This window comes from Mastomys coucha, unplaced genomic scaffold, assembly GCF_008632895.1.
Source record: "Mastomys coucha isolate ucsf_1 unplaced genomic scaffold, UCSF_Mcou_1 pScaffold3, whole genome shotgun sequence".
NCBI lineage: Eukaryota > Metazoa > Chordata > Mammalia > Rodentia > Muridae > Mastomys > Mastomys coucha.
The window spans coordinates 60,043,644-60,064,158 of NW_022196909.1; the positions used below are offsets into that span (position 1 = coordinate 60,043,644).

At 44.0% G+C, this 20,515-nt stretch overlaps 2 protein-coding genes across 2 annotated transcripts in view; one reads left to right on the forward strand and one right to left on the reverse strand.

Moving 5' to 3' along the window:
* Cdc5l (cell division cycle 5 like) overlaps positions 1 to 11,132 on the reverse strand; it is a 37,821-nt gene extending 26,689 nt beyond the window's left edge. Inside the window, exons 1-6 of the mRNA XM_031348582.1 lie at positions 10,764 to 11,132; positions 7,922 to 8,025; positions 6,065 to 6,226; positions 5,367 to 5,494; positions 4,128 to 4,227; positions 779 to 997 (exon numbers count right to left, since the gene is read on the reverse strand). Of these exons, the coding sequence (XP_031204442.1) occupies positions 779 to 997; positions 4,128 to 4,227; positions 5,367 to 5,494; positions 6,065 to 6,226; positions 7,922 to 8,025; positions 10,764 to 10,808 (758 nt within the window). The 5' untranslated portion in view covers positions 10,809 to 11,132. The remainder of the gene's footprint in view (positions 1 to 778; positions 998 to 4,127; positions 4,228 to 5,366; positions 5,495 to 6,064; positions 6,227 to 7,921; positions 8,026 to 10,763) is intronic.
* Positions 11,122 to 15,910, forward strand: LOC116075464 (Friend virus susceptibility protein 1-like). Its single transcript, XM_031348583.1, has 2 exons — positions 11,122 to 11,669; positions 13,414 to 15,910. The coding sequence occupies exon 2, from the start codon at positions 13,965 to 13,967 to the stop codon at positions 15,483 to 15,485; it is 1,521 nt and encodes a 506-aa protein (XP_031204443.1). The 5' UTR covers positions 11,122 to 11,669; positions 13,414 to 13,964; the 3' UTR covers positions 15,486 to 15,910.
* The last annotated feature ends 4,605 nt before the right edge of the window (positions 15,911 to 20,515 follow it).

Here is a 20,515-nt window from a genome sequence, read left to right on the forward strand (position 1 = left end):
CCGGGCGGAGGTGACGCACTTGGGAGGCGGAGGCAGGCGGATTTCTGAGTTCAAGGCCAGCCTGGTCTACAGAGTGAGTTCCAGGACAGCCAGGGCTACACAGAGAAACCCTGTCTCGAAAAATCAAAAAAAAAAAAAAAAAAAAAAAAAAAAAAAAAAAAAAAAGCACAAGATAGCTCAGTGACTAGGGCACTGTGTGGCTGCTCTTCCAGAGGACCCTAATTTGATTTCCAGTACCCACACAGTAGCTCCCAACCATCTGTACCTCTAGTTCCAGGGAATTCAATGTCCTCTTTCTGCTCTCCATGTGCACCAGGCACACGAGGTACACATACATACAGGCAAAACACCCATACAGGCTCAAAAACAGAAAGATGTCATCAGTAAGTGACAAGCACTAATTAAGAAACACACATCAGGTCAGTGATACTCTAGTAGGTAAAGGTACTCGACTCCCAAACCTGACAACCCCACAACCCACCTGGTAGGAAACAAACCACCTGTGGTCTGACATCCAAAGGGTGCCATAATATACACGCCACACAAATATATACAAAATACTTAGGGACTTAAACAATAAGTAGATAAAATGTATCTTGTATACTAACAACGATACAGCCAGGTTCACTGATTTTCTCGAAGATAAACTCATTAAACATGTAAAAGCATTAAGGAGGCTCAGTTCCAGGCTCCATCATCCTAAACCCTAAGAACCTGGCAGACAGTAAAGGCTTCCTGGAGTCCTCTTGCACCAATTTCCAAATTCAAAGGGACTCACGATCTCAGCTCCCCATCAAGATCCTGCTGTCGTAATTTCCTGAAATCTGCATCAAGGGCCTGGTAATTCTCCTCAGAAGTATCATAAAAACCAAGAGCAGGCTTTTTTTCAAATGGAATTTCAGCATTATAATCAACTCCTCTCTTCTTTTTCCTTTTCTTCTGAATCTCTATGCCAGCTGCTCGAAGCTCTCGTCTTTTCTGGAGGGCAGCAAGGCGCCTGGAGGAAAAAAAAATGCAAAGTCACCTTGAAAATTAACACTGTCAGGCAGAGACGGGTTAACCCAACATCACTAAGAAAACTATCTGGTCATCTGGAAAAGAAGTATTTACTCAAGCCCTTACCTCATACCATTTGCCAAATTCCAATTCTGACTGCCACAGTAAGGCAAAAGGGAAAGTAGAGAAATCGTAAGTAAATGTGTGCCCACTCTGAGTAAGAATATACCTGTGGGACACACAGTGAGATGGCAGGCTTTATGTAACTTCTGAAATATGTAACTTCTATATAACCCTGAGAAAAGCTACAGATCTACTCTTACATAGAAAAAGACCTAAGACAGAGCTGAATAAAATGTTACACAGCCCACAAATAGAAAAGCATGCAAATGTTACATGCATATCTATCAGCCAGAGTCAAGGGCAGCAATATTTAACAGTAACAATCAGCAGAAGGTAAAATTCTATTTAATTCCATTTTTCCTTTGTATTTCTTAATGACGTTGTACTTTTAGTGAGTTAACGAGTAAAGTTATTCACAGTATTAAAGATAGGAAACAAATCACCCAGCAGTATACACAGTCTGACAGCCGGTGTGAAAGTCTAAGAAACAAGAAACACACTCCCCAGAAAACATGAGAAAGGAAGGGCATGGCAAATATGCAAACATTCAAGAAAATCTAGCTAAGCTTGGTAAGAAAGAGAAGCAGTTAACAGCTGCAGAGACCCTCTCCCTTCCACCCACCAGCTCCTAGAGGAGAAAACTCTATACAGATACAGCCAACAACATGAGCTCCCTCTCCCTGCTAGCTAGCAGTCACAGGCTTTCGGTCCAGGAGAGCCAGGCATCAGCACTTCTTACCCAGCAACACAGGCACCCTTCTTCCACCCAAACAATGGTTCTCTCCTGGGCACAGTACCACTGCGAACACAACCCTGAAAGCTCTTTCTGCCCCAGCTTCTGGACTCTTCCCTGGGAGAAATGTAAGGCCTGCCCACCATGCCTGCTCCCCAGCACACTGAGCTCTTTAACCAGGAGTGTCAATCAGAAATACAGTCAGAGCCCTGGAGAAGAAGCAAGACCTAAGCACCCTGACTCTACAATATGAACTCCACTTCAAAAGTAGTGAAGGCTGTGATCAACAGCAAGTGGGAAGAGAGGACAGGCTGAGCGGGGACTGAGGCGGCCTGTGAGGCGACTAGCTTGACAGAAACTAAAGCACTGAGTCTCCTGGGATCAGAATACATCTTAAAAGCTGATTTCAGAACTATCTCTTCAAAGGAACTCAAACTGGATCAGAGCCATCTACACAGCAATTTATAACCCCAGAATGCTGCTGAAATCACTACAACAGCTGAGTACAATTAGGAAACAGATATCAACAAGAACCCTGCCCCAACTATACCATCCCACAATGACTGTGGTATCCAAGATTCCCCCTCCACGAGCAGCAACACCAGAGGCTGCTCATCTCTGAGAGGACAGCAATAGAACAGACTTCACTAAAGTAATAAAATTGGTCTCAAAACAAACAATTAAAAATAAACTGGATGGGGCCAGGGGTATAGTACACACAACTATTACATTACCATATACTAAACATGCAGTTTTCAAGAAAAATGAGACTTGTAAAGAAATCAGTCGGTTACAAGGGAATCCTAGTAAGATTAACCAATGCCTGTGTATAAGATATAAGTATATATGGAATGATCCAATTAAGGCTCTATGTTAATGAGTTTACAGACATATAAACAAACATCTACAATGAAAGAGAAGTCTTGAAGGATGTATTCCAAAAGTAAATTTCATTCTTTAAATAACAAGAACAAAGACCAACATATTAGAGAACATTCCCATCATCATGCTAAGTGAATCTAACTAAAACATATGCTACTGTATCAACCATGTCCTAAAACAATATTAACAGAAGTAGAAGGGAAAGCATACTCATTTATAATCAATAAAAGTGATTTTAAGTTGTAAGAAATAGATAAGTAGTTTAATATCTGGAGTAGTCTTGTACCGTGCTTCACACACAGGTCAGTCCTACCTGTTGCAAGACGTATACAGCATACAGCTTACATAAACACACAGATGCTACAAGAAATGGTAGGGTAAATTAAAATCTGCACAGATGTACTTTAATCAATCAATCCTAACGAAACCCTAAAAGCCTTTCACAGATTGACTACTGTATTCCTTGCTGGCTCATATGATTAAATGGCTTTCAGGAAACTGGGTTCCCAAATAGCCCTAGACAAAAAAAGTATTTTTCCAATTTTATATTACCAAACAGAAAAGTAGCTAGATATGAAGAAGCCATAGCACCTTTCAGATGGATAGTTCTCTACCCTGTGTATCACACTCCCATCAATTCTGACTACTCTTACACTAATGAATGGCTAGCTATGCCAAAAAGCATCCTCCAACCCAGGATCCAGCACTGGGAATACCAACACAGTGCTAACTACCCACCAGGTCAAAAAGCAAGTTCTAGACAGCACAGGAGTCAAAAACGGCTCTAAGTAGACTGTGTGGTGGAGAGTTGTCCCAATACCTGAATCCCACAGGTTGCCACACAGTTCAGATGGTATCTTTATATCAACTTTAGCTTGGCTTCTGGGCATCAGAATATAAATTCAATCAAAAGGAAGCAAGGAGAAGGTGGGGAAAGCCTGAGCAGAGAACAATGCCTAATAAAGTCCACTCACTTTTTAAATGAAGATTTCTCTAACAGCCTAGAACTTGGCTCAAGGCTCATTAAGTGCCTCTATGATCAGCCTCACTGCCAGTACCTGCCCAACAATAATCAAGGAATATGAGGGTAACTGACAGTCATGTGAAAGCCTTTCACAGATTCCAAAATGCTGCAAGAGATCAAATGTAACACGCTGGGTCAAATATTTGCCAGTAATTTCTGCCATACTTTGTAAACTTTTTAAATGTACTTTTCCTATAACTATTCTGAAATGGTTAGGGAGAAAAATACATAAGTTGTTTTTGTTTGTTCCAGAGCAATAAAGACACCAAGGAATAATAGCAAAATGAGAATTGATCAGCTCAGACTAGTCACCAACTACAGCAGAAATACAATTTCCTGAGCCTAAGGACATAGAATGAAAAAGCGTGCCTTGCTTCTTCCAACTGCTTTTCTCTTGCTTTCCTTTTAGCCTTCTTTCCTTGAGTATTGGCCAGACGGGCTCGAGCCTCAGAAAGCATCTCAAGTTCATCTGCAAAAATAAAGACAAGAAAAAGTCATCTCCTCTCCAACATCAGCAAGTCAGGCATATCCTAGTGCTTACAATGACAAAAGCATCAAAGTACTCATTACTGGTACAGGGCACAGAAAACTGTGAAGTCAGAGAAGTCAGGTTACAAGTCATCCCATCACTAAGTTGCTACTTATGTAAGCCTGGTCCTACTTTTACCTCTGTGAATGTTTCCCATTAAAATCAGAATGTCTACTTCAGAGATGCTAAGAAGAGCTAAGAAAAATGAAGTTTATCAAGCAAGTAGCAAATATTCACTCACAGAAAGCTCTACTACAGGAACATCCATATCACCAACAAACGGTACATCACTAGTAGAGAAATAAAGCAACAACTAATCATGGGGAACTGACAACCTTCAAAGACATTTTTTTCCTTTAAAACTGTTTCTTCTCCAAGACATTTTCTACAGCTCTCCCAAATAAAACAACAACAACTAAGTGTCATAATGATGGACAAGACTTCGATTCCACTCAGCTCACAGTCCTCTCTCTTCCCTCAGTCAGTGTCTTCAGGTGAGGACCTGGTGCCTATAGCTTTAAGTTTCCCCAGTGGGAAGGATGCAGACTCCCTCTTCACGAACTAGTCACTCTTGGGAACCGCTGCATTCAGACTTTAAATCTGAAAAAAACCACCAAGTACCCACAAGAAGGTAAAGTAGGTATTATTCTCCACCCTCAGCAGGGAAAGCTCAAGCTCAGAGAACACATAAGACTTAGCTAAGGTCAAATAGCTAACAAACAGCAGAGATGGAGCCAAAGGCCAATCCCCGCCTCTTGACTGCACGTGTAGACTCATTCTGAGTCTCCAGCACAGCTCTTTCCTGGAAAGTCACCCGAGGAGTCAGAGAAACAGCAAGGTTCAATATGCTAGCTTGCTGCGTCTTCCTTCTAGAAAGGGAATGAGAGACAGGATGCTGCAAGGCTCACCACTCACCTCTAGGACATCTGCCTAACAAAAACAGGACCAGACACGTTCGGGGAGATACCTAGGATAAGCACTGACAGACTGGGACTCTAAAGTCAGGAGAAACTAAGAAGAGTGTTAGGAAGGCCCGAGTCATGTACTGTGAGCAGAAGCACTCCCCAGTATCCACTCACCCTCATCCATGTCAATTGGATCAGGCCGGGCTGGTTTGGTTTCTGGGTTTGGATCTATCTCTCCAGGCTTAAGTTTTCTGGGGTCATCTGTTGTTTCCTCTTCATTGTCCCTTTGGGCAGTTTTGTCCCTTGGAGAAAAATAAAAATAAATCTCAGATGAGTTAGTCGCAGTATCACACCACTTAGTATAAGAATTACCAAAGTTCTAGCTCTGGCACTCTTTCTTTCCCAAAATAAACAGCACACAAGCAGTATGGAAAACAGCATCTTTACAACTGCTTCATGTGAATAAAATGGCACTAAAATGCTCTAATTTCAGTATTTCCACTCATGGTGAAAAATGATGAAACTAGCGGCCATTCCTCACAAATGCAGAACATCCAGACAAACACACTGCTGGAACAGAACCAGAAGGGCCTAATAAACTCTCAGCAGCACAGGGGATGGGCTGGCTCAAGGGCTGGCTCATGGGCTGGCTCACTCACTCACTCACTCTCCTAAGATGAGTGTGACTTGCACTCTTCTAAAGGAGAGGCAGAAGACATAATTTTTGCTCAACCATGTGACATCTGGAACAGAATTCAGTGACTTTAGTTTCTATGGCTTTAGTCACAGGCACAATTAAGCTGGAAATGTTCTAAGCTTGTTCAGCACATTAACACACACACAATCTTCAAGATGCTCTGAGGACCACTCACAGGAGGAATTCATAGTGTTCCAAGCACTGGGCTGCTGTTCTTCCTATGATAGGAGCAATGGTCCTCCACTGCGTTGGCATCAGCTTGGCCAAGTGCAAGAGTTTTTCTTCCTCTTCTCTGGACCATTCAGTTTTTTTAATACTTGGATCCAGCCATTCATACCTATTAAAGACAAACGTTTGTCAGTTACCATGTACTGACTCTAAGATCACATGCCCTTATCCCCCAATCACTAACACTATTTCTGACAAGAGAATTCACTGTGAAGTTAAACTTACTCACCTTCCTCTCTTCACATTACTGTGTATTTTAAGTATATAAGATTAGTTATACTTAAACACCTAATAGACTGAAGTGTAAAATGCAATCATGTGACTTTGTTTTTTTTTTATGATTTATTTAATGTGTATGAGTACACTGTAGCTATACAGATGACCGTGAGCCATCATGTGGTTGCTGGGAATTGAACTCACGATGGCTCAGGTCCCTCTGGCCAGGCTCCCTCCAGTGTAATATACTACAGCTGTCTTCAGACACACCAGAAGATGGCGTCAGAACAGGTGGTTGTGAGCCACCATGTGGTTGCTGGGATCCGAACTCAGGACCTTCGGAAGAGTAGTCAGTGCTCTTACCCACTGAGCCATCTTGCCAGCCCATGACTTTGTTTTTAACTAGTTTTTTTTGGCTTTTTGGTTTTTCAAGACAGGGTTTCTCTGTATAGACCTGGCTATCCTGGAACTCACTCTATAAACTAGGCTGGCCTGGAACTCAGAGATCTGCCTGCCTCTGCCTTCCATGCTGAGATCAAAGGTATACATCACCACATCCAGCACTTGTTCTTAGCTTTTCAAAAGTTCTAAAAGTACCTGGAAAAAAAATAGCACCTTGTATTATTTCTATTACAATTTCACTGCACTTCCTTATGTTATCCCACAGCACCTTCAATTACTTCTCTAAGCATCCGCTTTAATCCACTAAGTGTTCCATCTGCAGTGCTTTAAATTTAAAGTAGAACTCCTACGGCATCCTCCGTCTTCTAAGGTCTGCCTATCCTGCCTTGTCGGTCAGGTGTTTAGCTGGTGGGAATCTGCCCACATGTCTAAGTCCACACTGCCAATGGTGCTAGGGCTAGCTAGGCTGAAGCTTAATGGCTTAAGGCCACTAAGAAGAAGGGAATCAAACTATTGCAGCCCGAGAGCCACCTTCCTTCTGCTCTGCATCTGACCCTTTTCTTTCACCATCGGAATCTGGGTCACTTCATACAATCCAAACAATGTTCCGCAGAGCACATGGGCTGCAGCTGGGATGGGTTCATTCATGTCAAGAACACCACGGATGCCCACCACCCTGTGACTTAACAAGGTGACACATGGGTGGAATGTTGTATTTTAATGTAGCAAATATGCAATACTGCTGCCCTAGTACAAGAAAACTAACCACTGTGACCCTGGCCTTTTAAAAAATAAAAAAATTCAAGCACTATTAGCATTTATTTCTTTGGGAAAGTAAGTCCTAAAATAACCAATTTATAAACTTTTAGATCACAACTCAATGATCTGAGGCCAAGCTACCTAAGACTTTGTATTGTGTCTCACAAGGCACTCTCAAAAATATTAACTCACTTGGACTGATCAATTAGTGCTAAGTTGTAAGAAAACAGGCAGGATAAAGAGGAGGAAAAATGGTTTGCTCAAGACACAGGTAGCAAGTGGTAAGTGCATCTAAAGGCACCTCTCTCCATACTTCCCTCCACATCACAGTCCGTGCTCTTGGGGGCGAGGTGGGGGGATAAGCCATCTCACGCATCACAGTGGGAATCGGGATCATGCTGTTTTCCACTTACTGACTGGTACATACCATCTGGCTTTGCACTGCTTTGCCGATTTCCTATGCAGCAATGAGGCAATCCTAGACCACTGGTTTTTCCCATATTTCATTACCGCTGCTTTCAGAATTTCATCCTAGAAGAGTTACCAAAGAGAATGCATTCAGTCACAAGCCTCCAAATGAGGAAAAAAAAACAAAACTTAAGTTAGTCCCTGCAGTGTTCCTGTAAGAGACACACATGATCATTTAAAAAAAAAAAAAAAAAAGACATGAAAACTTTATTAAGTGTTAATGATACTAGCATATAAGAATCAGAAGAAGATTACTGAGAAGCAGCTCAGTGGTTAAGAGCATGTACTGCTCTTTGCAGAAAATATGAGTTCAACTCCCAGCACCCTCATCAGGCAGCTTACCTGTACCTCCAGCCCCAGGGGGATCCAAAGCCTCTAGCCACTGAAGGCACCTGTACTCATGTACAGACACATAATTTTAAAAGTAAAAATGTATTTTTTTAAAAAAGATTTATTTATTTCTTTTATGTATATGAGTACACTGTAGCTGTACAGATGGTTGTGAGCCATCATGTGGTTGCTGGGAATTGAACTCAGGATCTCTGCTCCCTCAGGGCCCCCCCACTTGCTCCAGCCCAAAGATTTATTAATTATTATATGTAAGTACACTGTAGCTGTCTTCAGACACACCAGAAGAGGGCATCAGATCTCATTACGAATGATTGTGAGCCACCATGTGGTTGCTGGGATTTGAATTCAGGACCTTTGGAAGAGCAGTCAGTGCTCTTAACTGCTGAGCCATCTCTAGCCTCATATCTTTTCTTTAAAAAAAAAAAAAAAAACAGAAAGAAGGCATCTTACCTGCCTCTCAACAAACTGGACATGGGAAAAGTCAATGCTGAAAGCACTACTTTATAACAGACAAAATTATTCACCGGTATGTACCTGTCATTCCCTTCACAAAGTTCACATACATGTATTTACTGAAAACAACATCAACAACAACAAAAAAAAAGCCACTTCCTTAATATCTACCTGAACCAGGTCTTATTACTCCAGGAGAGAGAATCAAAGAAACAACTTGAGACTCTGGTTCAACACATTTCCTCTCTGGCAGGCATCCTACTCACCATGACAGCCCAGGATCCACAGCTCCCTCTACCTCATCAGTCAGCATCCTGTCTACTCCAATCTCCAAAAACTATTTCACCAGAGTACCCCAAGTATAACCCAGTCCCCAGACAACCTGCCAAGCAAACTCACAAACACAAGTCATAGATGAATGCACTTGAGCACTTTACTTTTAGGCTTTTTGCGATGAACTTGAACTGCCTGTCTTATACTTAAGCGCCTCCACTCCAGCCTCTCTCCCATTACTAAGTGGTAGAGTACCCACCTAGTATACTTTAAGTCCTGGGTTAGATTCCCATAAGACTTTGCATGACAGTACACACCTGTTATGCCAGACCGGGAGAGGTAGCGGCAGGAGGAACAGAAGTTAAGGGTTACCCTCATCTATATAGGCAAGCTCAAAGCCAATATAAGCTACAAAAGACCCTCTCTCAGACACACCCCCACACATACACACACGGGGAGGGGGGAGGAATCCTGCTTTTACTTGATTTTTTGATTCTGCTTCTTCTCAGAAGCTGACTCTTCCAGTTTAAACTGCCTCAGTGCATGCAACTCCCTTTTCAGTGCCTCCATTTGTAACTTTAGTAAAGTTTTTCTATACTTCAACACATCTTCAACCAAATCCATATAGCAGGTACCTATCGTACAAGATTCATTCCCAAACATCACCAAACAACCTGCTTCCTACTAAACTACCAAAGACTGGTCCTACTGCAGTGCTGTCGGATGAGGACAACAGCAACTCATTTTTACCGAAAGCCTAACGTACCCAGCTGTGTTCGCAATGCTCCAAACTGGCAACTCCTTTCAAGAGCCTAAAACTTGTCTTATAAAAATGAGTAAACTGGGGCTCTGAGAAGTAACCCTGCGAGAACCACGCAGAAGCGCTTGTGAAAACAAAGCAAGCTGTAGCAAATGAAGGATAGGTGCCGCAAAACCACTACTCACTCTCAACAGGACGGGCAACGAATGGGCAAGGGCTCTAGGAAGTGTTCTCAGCTAAGTTTGGAGGAAGATGCCAAGCAACAAGGAGCCATCCCAAGAAAGCAAAAGCACATTCCGCGCATTCGATTAAGATGCACGGCGGGTAATTTCTATTTTACTTCCTTTCCTCTGCAGTTCCACTCCCCGTGACATTATAATCTACTACACTTCTGGAAGCAAACACCACCGTACGTAAGTCTGTAAGTCTGTCCCAACTGGCTTCTCTCCCGGCAGGGGTGGCGTGACTGGAAAGGTAAGACCTTGGGGATCTGCAGAACAGACGGGCTAAGGTGGGTGCTAAGATAAGCAGGGAGGTGCAGACGTGCAGATGTTTACAAACGCGCAATTAAGAAAGTCACTGGGAAACAAAGTGGCAGCCACGGAGCCTTCTAGCCGAGCGAAGCGCTGTGCGCGAGCTGGGAAGAAGAAGGAGCTCGCGGGGAGGTCCGGTCGGGGCCGCCACGGGGTGGCGGGGGACGCGGAGGGGGGCGCGTCCCGCGCTGGCCTAGCCGATGCCAAGCGCGGAGCGCCGGGCCCCGCCGCGACCTCGCCCCCGAGCGGAGCCAAGGCACGCGCCCGCGTCCGCGTCCGCGCGCGTGCGCGTGCGCAGCGAGGGTCCCCGGGTTCCCCGGGGTCCGCGCGGGGCGGGGACGGCCACGGCGCCCGGAGCTTCCCCGGCGCGCGTGCGCACACGCCAGCGTACCCGGCGGAGGGCTGCGGACGGCGGGAAAAAGCTGCCTCACCTCCGTATTCCTCCACACTCCCCCCTTGATCATGATCCGGGGCATCTTGGCGGCGGAGCGTCCCGGCGAGCGGCCGAGGGGAGCTTTCGAGAAAGTAGTAACGGCGCTTCCGTCACGGGACGCAAAGCGGCCCCTGCCTCCGAGAGCGACCTTCCGCTTTGGGGAGGTCTGCGCAGGCGCGGCGTGGGCGGGGCCCCCGGTGAATCTCGCGAGATCTTAAATCGGCCGAAGGCAAAAAAATAAAAAAAGGACGCGGCCGGTTCGGAACTCGGAGACTTGACTGAGAGAAAAACCCTCAGACCGCGGGGGGGCCTGAGCGCCCGACGTCCTGCGCAGGTCCGAGGCGGGGAGGGAGAGGTGAAGGAAGACAGAACTCTCGCGAGAAGGCAGGGGTGGAACTTGACCGTGAGGGGACGCTGCAAGGGGATTGGTCCTGACGTCGCGCGGGAGGCGGGACGGGGACTGCCGAGGGGCGTGGTTTCGGAAGCACGCTGGGTCCCGAGGTCGCGTCGTTTGCATAGTTGGACAGAGCGCAGCGCTGGCCGCGATCTCGGCGACCGCAGCTTCGCCGACTCCTGGGGGTGCGGGGATGCAGTAGAGGGAGTCCGCTCTCCGCCGGAAAGACGGAGCGCAGCGCTGGGCGCGATCTCGGCGACCGGAGCTTCGCGGACTCCTCGGGGGTGGGGATGCAGTAGAGGGAGTCCGCTCTCCGCCGGGAACTGCAGCCTGGCGGGCCCGGGATCCTGGCTCTAGCCTGAGCGACGCGGAAGGGCCACGCGGTCCTCGCCTCAGCCTCCCGCCCCCCGAGGGGTTCGGAAGACGTCCTGAGGACCCTCGGAAGGCGTTACGCCGGCCAGCCGTGTTCACTGTCCCCGTGCTGCCGGGTCTCGGCGGCGGACTGACCCGGTGAGTGGCCGGCCCACTGGGGAGCCTTGCCCCCCCCCCCCCCCCCCCCCCGGCATCCTGGGGTCGTCATCTGAAGAGCGGACGGGACTGAGGGCAGACACTTGTTCCTGAAGTCAGAGGGCGGCTGCGAGTCCACGAAGTCTCGGGGAGGTGGGGATTGTCAGACTCCCCGCCACCTCCTCCCTGTCCCACGCAAACTTCACTTTTCCAGAGCAGTTGCTTGGTGCCACCTCAGGGGAAGATTTTTAGGCCGTGCATAGCGGCTCTGGTTTGTTGCCGTTGTTTGTACTTCTGTTGGCCCCATCTCGAAGACATGACTGATTTTCTGATTCGATTTTTGTTATTTTTTTTCCTTGAAATAGGAAATTGTATCAAAATATCGATGCTTTCAGTTGAGAGAGAGGTAGTGTAGTGTTAATGAAGAACAGTTGGGTTTAGTGACCTACAATCGCATTTATCAACTGACAGGATGACATGACAAGCCATTTTCTGCCTCTTTGCAGTGCTTTCTTGTAAAGATGTGTAACCATTACCTCCTGCTAACATCACTTAGTTGTATGTTTTTATCCCACACTCCCAGGTCACCTGCCCCTTGGTTGACCAGATCAAAGCAAAGCTGAGGACTCCTCTCTGGGGATTTTAACACTAGGAACCAAAACAGATCAGTGTTTCTGCTAGCTGATAAGCCTCTAACCTACCAATTGTATGACACCCCACAATTGTATTTTGAACTACATGATCCCTGGATCCAGAACATTCCCAAGTCATGGTTACTTCCATATCCCCCTTTTGGATTTTGTCATTGGAGTTAGCTTTCCATTATTTGTAATTGAGAGTCCTAATAAATCCATAGTTGAACCAGTCTTCTTTCACATAGGCTATCCCAAAGGTTCGTGACAGTGGCTTCTTCCACTCAACATTCCATCATCTTCATGCTAACTTTAAAAAGGTATCTCTTCCTTAAGACATGTTAATGTCACCTGCTAGAAAATTGTTACAAAGGATTGGTATTTTAAGAACAGAACATACTTCAGTAACCTGTTGAGCTCTACCTTGTCTGTGGTGTGAATTCGAGTCAGATGCACCAGATTGCCCCTTTTATTATGTGAATTAGTCCTCCCAAGTGCCACGCAAACATTTTCCCAAATGTCCCTCAGAAAATCAGTTGGATGGGAAACTCGATAAATACATGTTTCATGATTACTTCACTTCAAACAAAAAAAGACCCCACATTTCCCATCCTCCACTTTGCCAAAATGAAAGCCATTAAGAACTTGTAAGATGAGGTAATCTTTTTCCCTCTTGTGAGTTGAAATACATCTCCAAATAGATACATTCACATTCTAACTCTTGGTACCTGTCCATGTGAACTCATTTGGAAATATTGTAGAGTCTTCATAGATGTGATTGGGTTACAGTGAGACCATACTAGTGTGAAGCTAACTCCAGCCAGTGGCCTAAGGAAAGTGGCCTGTGGTTTTACTTCTGAACCATTCACCACAGTTCCTCTTATTGTACTGATTTTATCTCCTGTTTTAATTCTTAGACAAAAAGTTCATGCCTGGATTCTTGTATATCTGACTGATCCGTTGCATAGGGGATCTGCTTTAAAACAAGTTAGTTTAATACTCCAGGATATACATATACAAAAGGATTCATTAGAATGATGTTTATAGCTGTCATAACTGCCACAGTTACACTATTCAAACACTTGAAAATGATGTTTGCTAACTCCCTTCTATAGTTTTCAGGACTGCGATGGCTATTCTTCATTGTCAACTTGTCTATATCTGGAAACAACTACAGCCCAGAAGTGGAGAGCACACCTGTATGAGATTGTCTGCTTAAAGTGGATAAACCCACTTCTAGTCCAGACCTTTGAGGTAGGAAGACATGCATCTTTAATCTGGATCTTGAGGTGGGAAGACACATGTCTTTAATCCAAATCTTGAGGTATGTCTTTCATGGGCATATAAGCTATACCTTCAGCTGGATATCTGTATAAGGACGCGTAGAAGAAGGAAGATTTTTCTCTTTGTCTATGTGCCCTCATCTTGCAGGCACATCCATTCCTTCACTGGCATCAAAGCCTACTTCTGGATTGCAGCATATACTGAAGACCAACTGAGACATGCAGCCTTGTGGGACTGAGCAACCACTAGATTTTTAGACTTTCTATTGTTGGACTATAGGGGAAGGAGAGAGATTTATTCCATAAGTTCTGTGACTCTAGAGAACCCTGACTAATACAGATTTTGGTACCAGAAGTGGTTCTAGAGAAGCAGAAGTATAAGGATGAATCTTTTAAGTATCTGGAATAGACATTTCAATTCACCAGCACCTTCAGCTACTGAAGCTTCTCCAGTCACCCCCTCTCCTGGGAACTCGGAGAGCACTGAAAGCCCATGGTATGAACTGTATTACAAACTTAAAGAGATAAATGAATTTGATTATCCTGACTCACCAATTGTGAGCAACAATGGATTAGGTGACCCTGTATATGAAACTTTTGACAGTTTGGGAGAAAATAAGGGAAATGATGCTGCTGGTTGGTTGCTTTTAGTATCTCTGGATAAACTGATAAAGGATAGGAATGAGCTCCGGGATAAAATTAACCAACTTCAGAATATGGTAAAGGACAACAAAGAACTTAATGAGAAAATTGACCATCTCCAGATGCTCATAAACAATTTAAAGGTTTCTAAGTGTGCCCTGGAAGAGAATCTTCTCTCCAGCAGCCACAAAGCTCGATTTATGGAAAATCAAACGAAAGCTCTCATTAAAAGGTTAGCTGAATTACAAGGAAAATTTAAGACCCAGCCTCGGAGGGTGTCGGCAGGTAAAGTAAAAGCATTAATTGGTAAAGAATGGGATCCTATAACTTGGGATGGGGATGTATGGGAGGACCCTATTGAAGCTGAGAATTTTGAGTACTCAGATTCTCAAGGGTTTATCTCACATGAGGAAGTAGTACCCTCAGCCCCACCCCTTGAAATACTGTCTTTTTCACCTTTCACTGAGGAAATTAATCCTTTATTATCTATTAAACCAGCAGTGGCTGTCTCTAAAGGAAATACCAGGCAAGACAATACTGATGTCCCTCAGAACCTCAAAATAGTTGCCTCTAGACCTATAACCAGACTTAAGGCAAAGCAGGCTCCTAGAGAGGACATAGAAAGTATGGTCCGTGAGGAGGTATGCTATACTACTAAGGAGCTTAATGAGTTTGCTAATTCATTCAAGCAGAAGTCTGGGGAATATGTGTGGGAATGGATTTTAAGGGTGTGGGATAATGGTGGAAGGAACATAAAACTGGATCAGGGTAAGTTTATTGACATGGGCCCTCTGAGTAGAGATTCTAGGTTTAATATGGAAGCTCGCACAGTTCAAAAAGGTGTCAAAAGTTTGTTTGAATGGTTGGCTGAAGTGTTTGTCAAAAGATGGCCTACTGAAAAGGAATTGGAGATGCCTGATATCCCTTGGCTTAGTATTGACGAAGGGATTTTAAGGCTCAGGGAAATTGCAATGCTAGAGTGGATACACTGTGTAAAACCTACTGCTCAACAATGGGAAGGCCCAGAAGACATGCCCTTCACTAATCCAATAAGACGCAAGATGGTGAGAGGGGCACCAGCACATTTGAAGGGTTTTGTTCTCTCCCTTTTGCTTGTGCCAGACCTTAGGATTGGAGATGCTGCTGCTCAGTTGGATGAATTAAATGCAATGGGCTTAATTGGGCCCTGGGGTAACAGGAGCCCAGTGGCAGCACTGAATCGACAAAAGCAAGATGATCATAACTATTGTATGGCAGCATAGACAACACAATGTTCATAATGGCATGACTTGTACGGACCTTTGGTACTGGCTCATCAGTCATGGTATTTCCAGGCATGAAGTAAATAAGATGCCTACTGAATATTTGATCTGTATAAGTGGAAAAATTCTCAAACAAATGAAAGAAAGGCTACATTGGAACATGGCACAAGGCAATCTCAGCCAGTGAATCAATTTTCAGATTTGAGCCAGTTTGCAGACCCAGAACCCCTTGAATGAAGGAGTAGCCAAGTTCCCCTAAGGAAGGACTTAGATAAAACACCTTAAAGTTTTACTTTTAATTGTTCTCCAGTCCTTCCCCAGGGGGATAGATGGCCTTTTACTGGGAGAAAGGAAACAAGACTTTCCAGGGTATGTGGGATACTGGTTCTGAACTGACACTGAATCTGGGAGATCCCAAGTAACATTGTGGCCCTCCAGTTAAGTAGGAGCTTGTGGAGGCCAGGTAATCATTGGGAGTTTTGGCTGAAGTCCTATTCACAGTAAGTCTCTGAACTCATCCTGTGGTTATTCTCCCGGTCCCAGAGTGTATAATTGAGATAGATATATTTAGAAGTTGGCAGAATTCTCACATTGATTCCTTGACCTGTGGAGTGGGAACTATTATGATTAGAAAGACTAAATGGGAGCCTTTAGAGTTGCCTGCCAAAGAAAATAGTGAATCAAAAACAGTTTCACATCCTTGGAGAAACTGCAGAAATTAGTGCCACCATCAAGTTCTCGAAAGATGCAAGGGTGGTTTCTATTACATCTCCCTTTAACTTTGCTATCGAACCAGTTAAGTGACAGTTGACCATCAAAACATCAATCAAGTATTAACTTGAGTTGCAGCTTCTGTACCAGATGTAGTGTTCTTACTTGAGCAAATTAACACATCTGGTACATGGTATTCAGCTACTGATCATGCAGATGCCTTTTTCTCAGAACCTGTTCATAAGGACCACCAGATGCAGTTCCCTTTCAGATGACAAGGCCAGCAATATACCTTTACAGTTTTACCTCAAGGATATATAGACTCCTGCTCTGTGTCATAACTTAGAATGGATCTTGATTGTCTGACTCTTCCACAAAACATCTCATTGGTGCACTATATTGACAACATTGTGCTGGCTAGACCAAGTGAATAGGAGGTAGCAACTCATTGGTAACACAGATATGAATCGGAGGGATAGGAAATAAACCAGATTTCAAGGACTGTGTCCATCAGTGAAATCCTTAGGAGTCCAGTGGTGTGGGGAATGCAGAGATATTCCTTGTAAGGTAAAGAATAAATAATTGCAGTTGACCCCCACCAAGAAAGAAGCATAACATTTAATGGGCCTATTTAGATTCTGGAAGCATTACAATTCTCACATGGGTGTGTTACTCCAGGCCATATTCTAAGTGACTAGGAAAGCTGTTAGTTTTGTGTGGGGCCTGGGACAGGAGAAGAATCAACAGATCCAGGCTACTGTGCAAGCTGTTCTACCACTTGAACCATATGATCCAACAGACCCAATGGTTTGAGGTGTCAGTGACAGACGGAGCTTTGGCATATCTATAGGTGAATCACAGAAGAGACCTTTGAGATTTTGGAACAAAGCTCTACCATCATCAGCAGACAACTATTCTCCCTCTAAAAGAAAGCTCTTGGCCTGCTATTGGGCCTCAGTAGAAACTGAACATTTGACAATAAGCCATCAAGTTACCATGTGACCTGAGCTGCCCATCATGAGCTGAGTATTATTGGACCCACCAAATCATCAAGTAGGACACAGCAGCAATCCATTACCAAATGGAAGTGGTACAGAGCTGGAGAGAAGGCTCAGCAGTTAAGAGCACTGGCTGCTCTTCTAGAGGTCCTGAGTTCAATTCCCATCACCCACATGGTGGCTCATAACCATCTGCAATGGGATCTGATGCCCATTTCTGGTGTGTCTGAAGACAGCTACAGTATATTCATATACATAAAATAAATCTTTTTTAAAAGTGGAAGTGGTAAGCCGGCCGGTGGTGGCGCACACCTTTAATCCCAGCACTTGGGAGGCAGGGGCAGGCGGATTTCTGAGTTCGATGCCAGCCTGGTCTACAAAGTGAGTTCCAGAACAGCCAGAGCTATACAGAGAAACCCTGTCTCGAAAAACCAAAAAAAAATATGGAAGTGGTATATACATGATTGGACCTGACTAGGTCCTGACGGCACAAGCGAGTCACATGAAGAAGTTGCCCAAATGCCTGTGGTTTCTGCTCTTGTTACAGTGCAGTCTTACTGCCAAGTGTGCACCTATAGCCTCATGGGGTGTTCCCTACAATCAGCATACTGAGGAAGAGACAACTAGGCCTGGTTTACTGACTGTTGTGCACTTTATACAGTCACTACCTAGAAGTGGACAGCTGCAGCATTACAAACCCTTTTGAGACAACTCTGAAAGATGCTGACAAAGGGAAATCTTCATGGTGGGCAGAACTTGGCCAGATGAACCAGTTTACTGATTCATGTGCTGTAAAATGCGTTGGCTGAATAGTCGTGGACATAGAAAGATCATGATTAGAAAATTGGTGAGAAAAACATAAGAGGAAGAAGTATGTAGATGTGCAAAGGATGTGAAGACATTTGTGTCCTGTGTAAATGCTCATTAAAAGGTGATTTCAGCTAAGGAGTTCAGTAATCAAGTAGATAAGATGACCTATTCTGGGGACAGTCAGCCTCTTTCCCTAGGCATTCCTGTCATTGCCCAATGTCCACATGAACAAAATGGCCATGGTGGCACAGATGCGGTTATGCATGGGCTCAACAATATAGACTTTCACTCACTAAGACTGACCTGGCTACAGCTGCTTCTGAGTGCCAAATCTGCCAACATCAGAGACCAACATTGAGACCCAGATATGACACCATTACCTGAAGTGATCATCCAACAACCTAGTGGGAAGCTGACCACATTGGGCCATTTTCTCCATGGAAAGGACAGTGCTTTGTCTTTAGTAGAGACAGATTCTGGTTACAGATTTGCATTTCTTGCACATAATGCTTCTGCCAAAACTACAACTTGCTTTATCCATCATCGTAGTCCACAAATTATTGCTTCTGACCAAAGTACTCATTCACAGCCAGAGAAGTGTGACAGTGGGCCCATGATCATGGAATCCACTGGTCTAACCATGTTCCCCACCATCCTGAAGCAGCTGGCCTGATAGTAATATGGAATGGCCTTTTAAAGACGCAGTTACAGTGCCAATTAGGTAGCAGCACTCTAGAGGGCTGAGGCATGGTTCTTCAGAAGACAGTGTATACTTTGAGTCAGCATCCAATGTATGGTAAAATTTCTCCCATAGCCAGGATCCATGGGTCCTGGAATCAAGGGCTGGAAAAGGGAATATTTCTGCTCACCATCACCCCTAATGACCCACTAGGGGGAAAAATGCTTTCTGTTCCTGCAACCCTAAGTTCTTTGTTTCCAGAAGGAGAAGTCTCCTGCCAGGGACTACAACAAAAATTCCTTTGAACTAGAAGCTCAGACTTCCCCCTGGCAACTTTGGGCTTCTAATGCCCTTATACCTACAGGTTAAGAAAGGAATAGCAGTGTTAAGAGGAGTAATTGATCCAGATTACCATGGGGAAATTGGGTCGCTTCTCCACACAGGTAAGAAAGATTATGTCTGGAATGCAGGAGATTCTTTAGGGTGTCTCTTAGTACTATTATAACATGTAATTAAAGCCAATGGAAAACTACAACAACCTAATCCAGGCAGGATGACAAAGGGCACAAGACCCATTGGGAATGAAGGTATGGGTCACTTCTCCAGGAAAAGAGTCAAGACCTGCTGAGGGTTAGGAAATACATAATAGGTAGTAGAGGATGGTGGTTTTAAATACCAGCTAAATTGATGTGACCAGTTGCAAAAGAAAAATGAGGATTATAGTTGACATAAATGCTTCTCTTGTATTTTTTTAAGACTGCATTTGTCCAAATATTTGTGTTTTCCTTTGATTTCTTCATCATATGTTGTAACATCAATTAAGAGAATAACAATAATTATATTTGAGATACTAAAAGGATGTCCCATAAAGGACATTGCCACCTATTCTAAATTTATAATTTTTTACAGTTGTACTGGGGTTGTACAAGTTATATCATGTTAAGCATCATAAAACCTGGTTAAATATATAATGTACCTGATTTTACATGGTATGGATATATTATGTTTAGGCATTATCATGACCTGATAATTGTTTTCATTTGGAAATTAATTATGACATAAGAAGCTATGATTGTGTGTCAAGTTGAAAAGAGGTGGACTTGTGATGGCTATTCTTGGTTATCAACTTGACTATATCTGAAATAAACTACAGTCAAGGAAAGGAGACCACATCTGTAATTGTTTTTCTACTTCATTTGAAGTGGGTGAATCTACTTCTGGTCTAGACCTTTGAGATAGAAAGCATGCATCTTTGATCTGAATTTTAAGGTGGGAAGACACAGACATTTAATCCAAATCTTGAGGTGGTGAGACTCAATCCCTTTAATCTGGGCCATAACTTCAGCTGGACATCTATATAAGGACGGAGACTTAGAGAAGAAGGAAACTTTTGCTCTTTGTCTACTTGCCCTCACCTTGCTAGGACATCCATTCTTTCAATGGCATTAAAGCCTACTTGTGGATTGCAGCATATACTGAAGACCAGCTGAGACATGCAGCCTTATGGGACTGAGCAACCACTAGATTCTTGGACTTTATCTTTACAGCTAGGCATTGTTGGATCAGCTGGACTGCAGCCTATAAATCATTCCAATAAATCTTTTTGGGAGGGGAGAGTTGGGAAGAGATTAATTCATTCTTTAAGTTCTGTGACTCTAGAGAACCCTGACTAGTACAGAACTAACTCTTAAGGTGTGGTCTTTGACAGGTAACACCATTCTGTTTTCCTTCTCAAAGTCCTGCTATGCCTTTGTCAACTTTTCAGAAGGACTGCCTAGAATGAAGTGGTGCATTCAGGCTATCTCCACAGTACAGCATGTCTTGACCAGTTC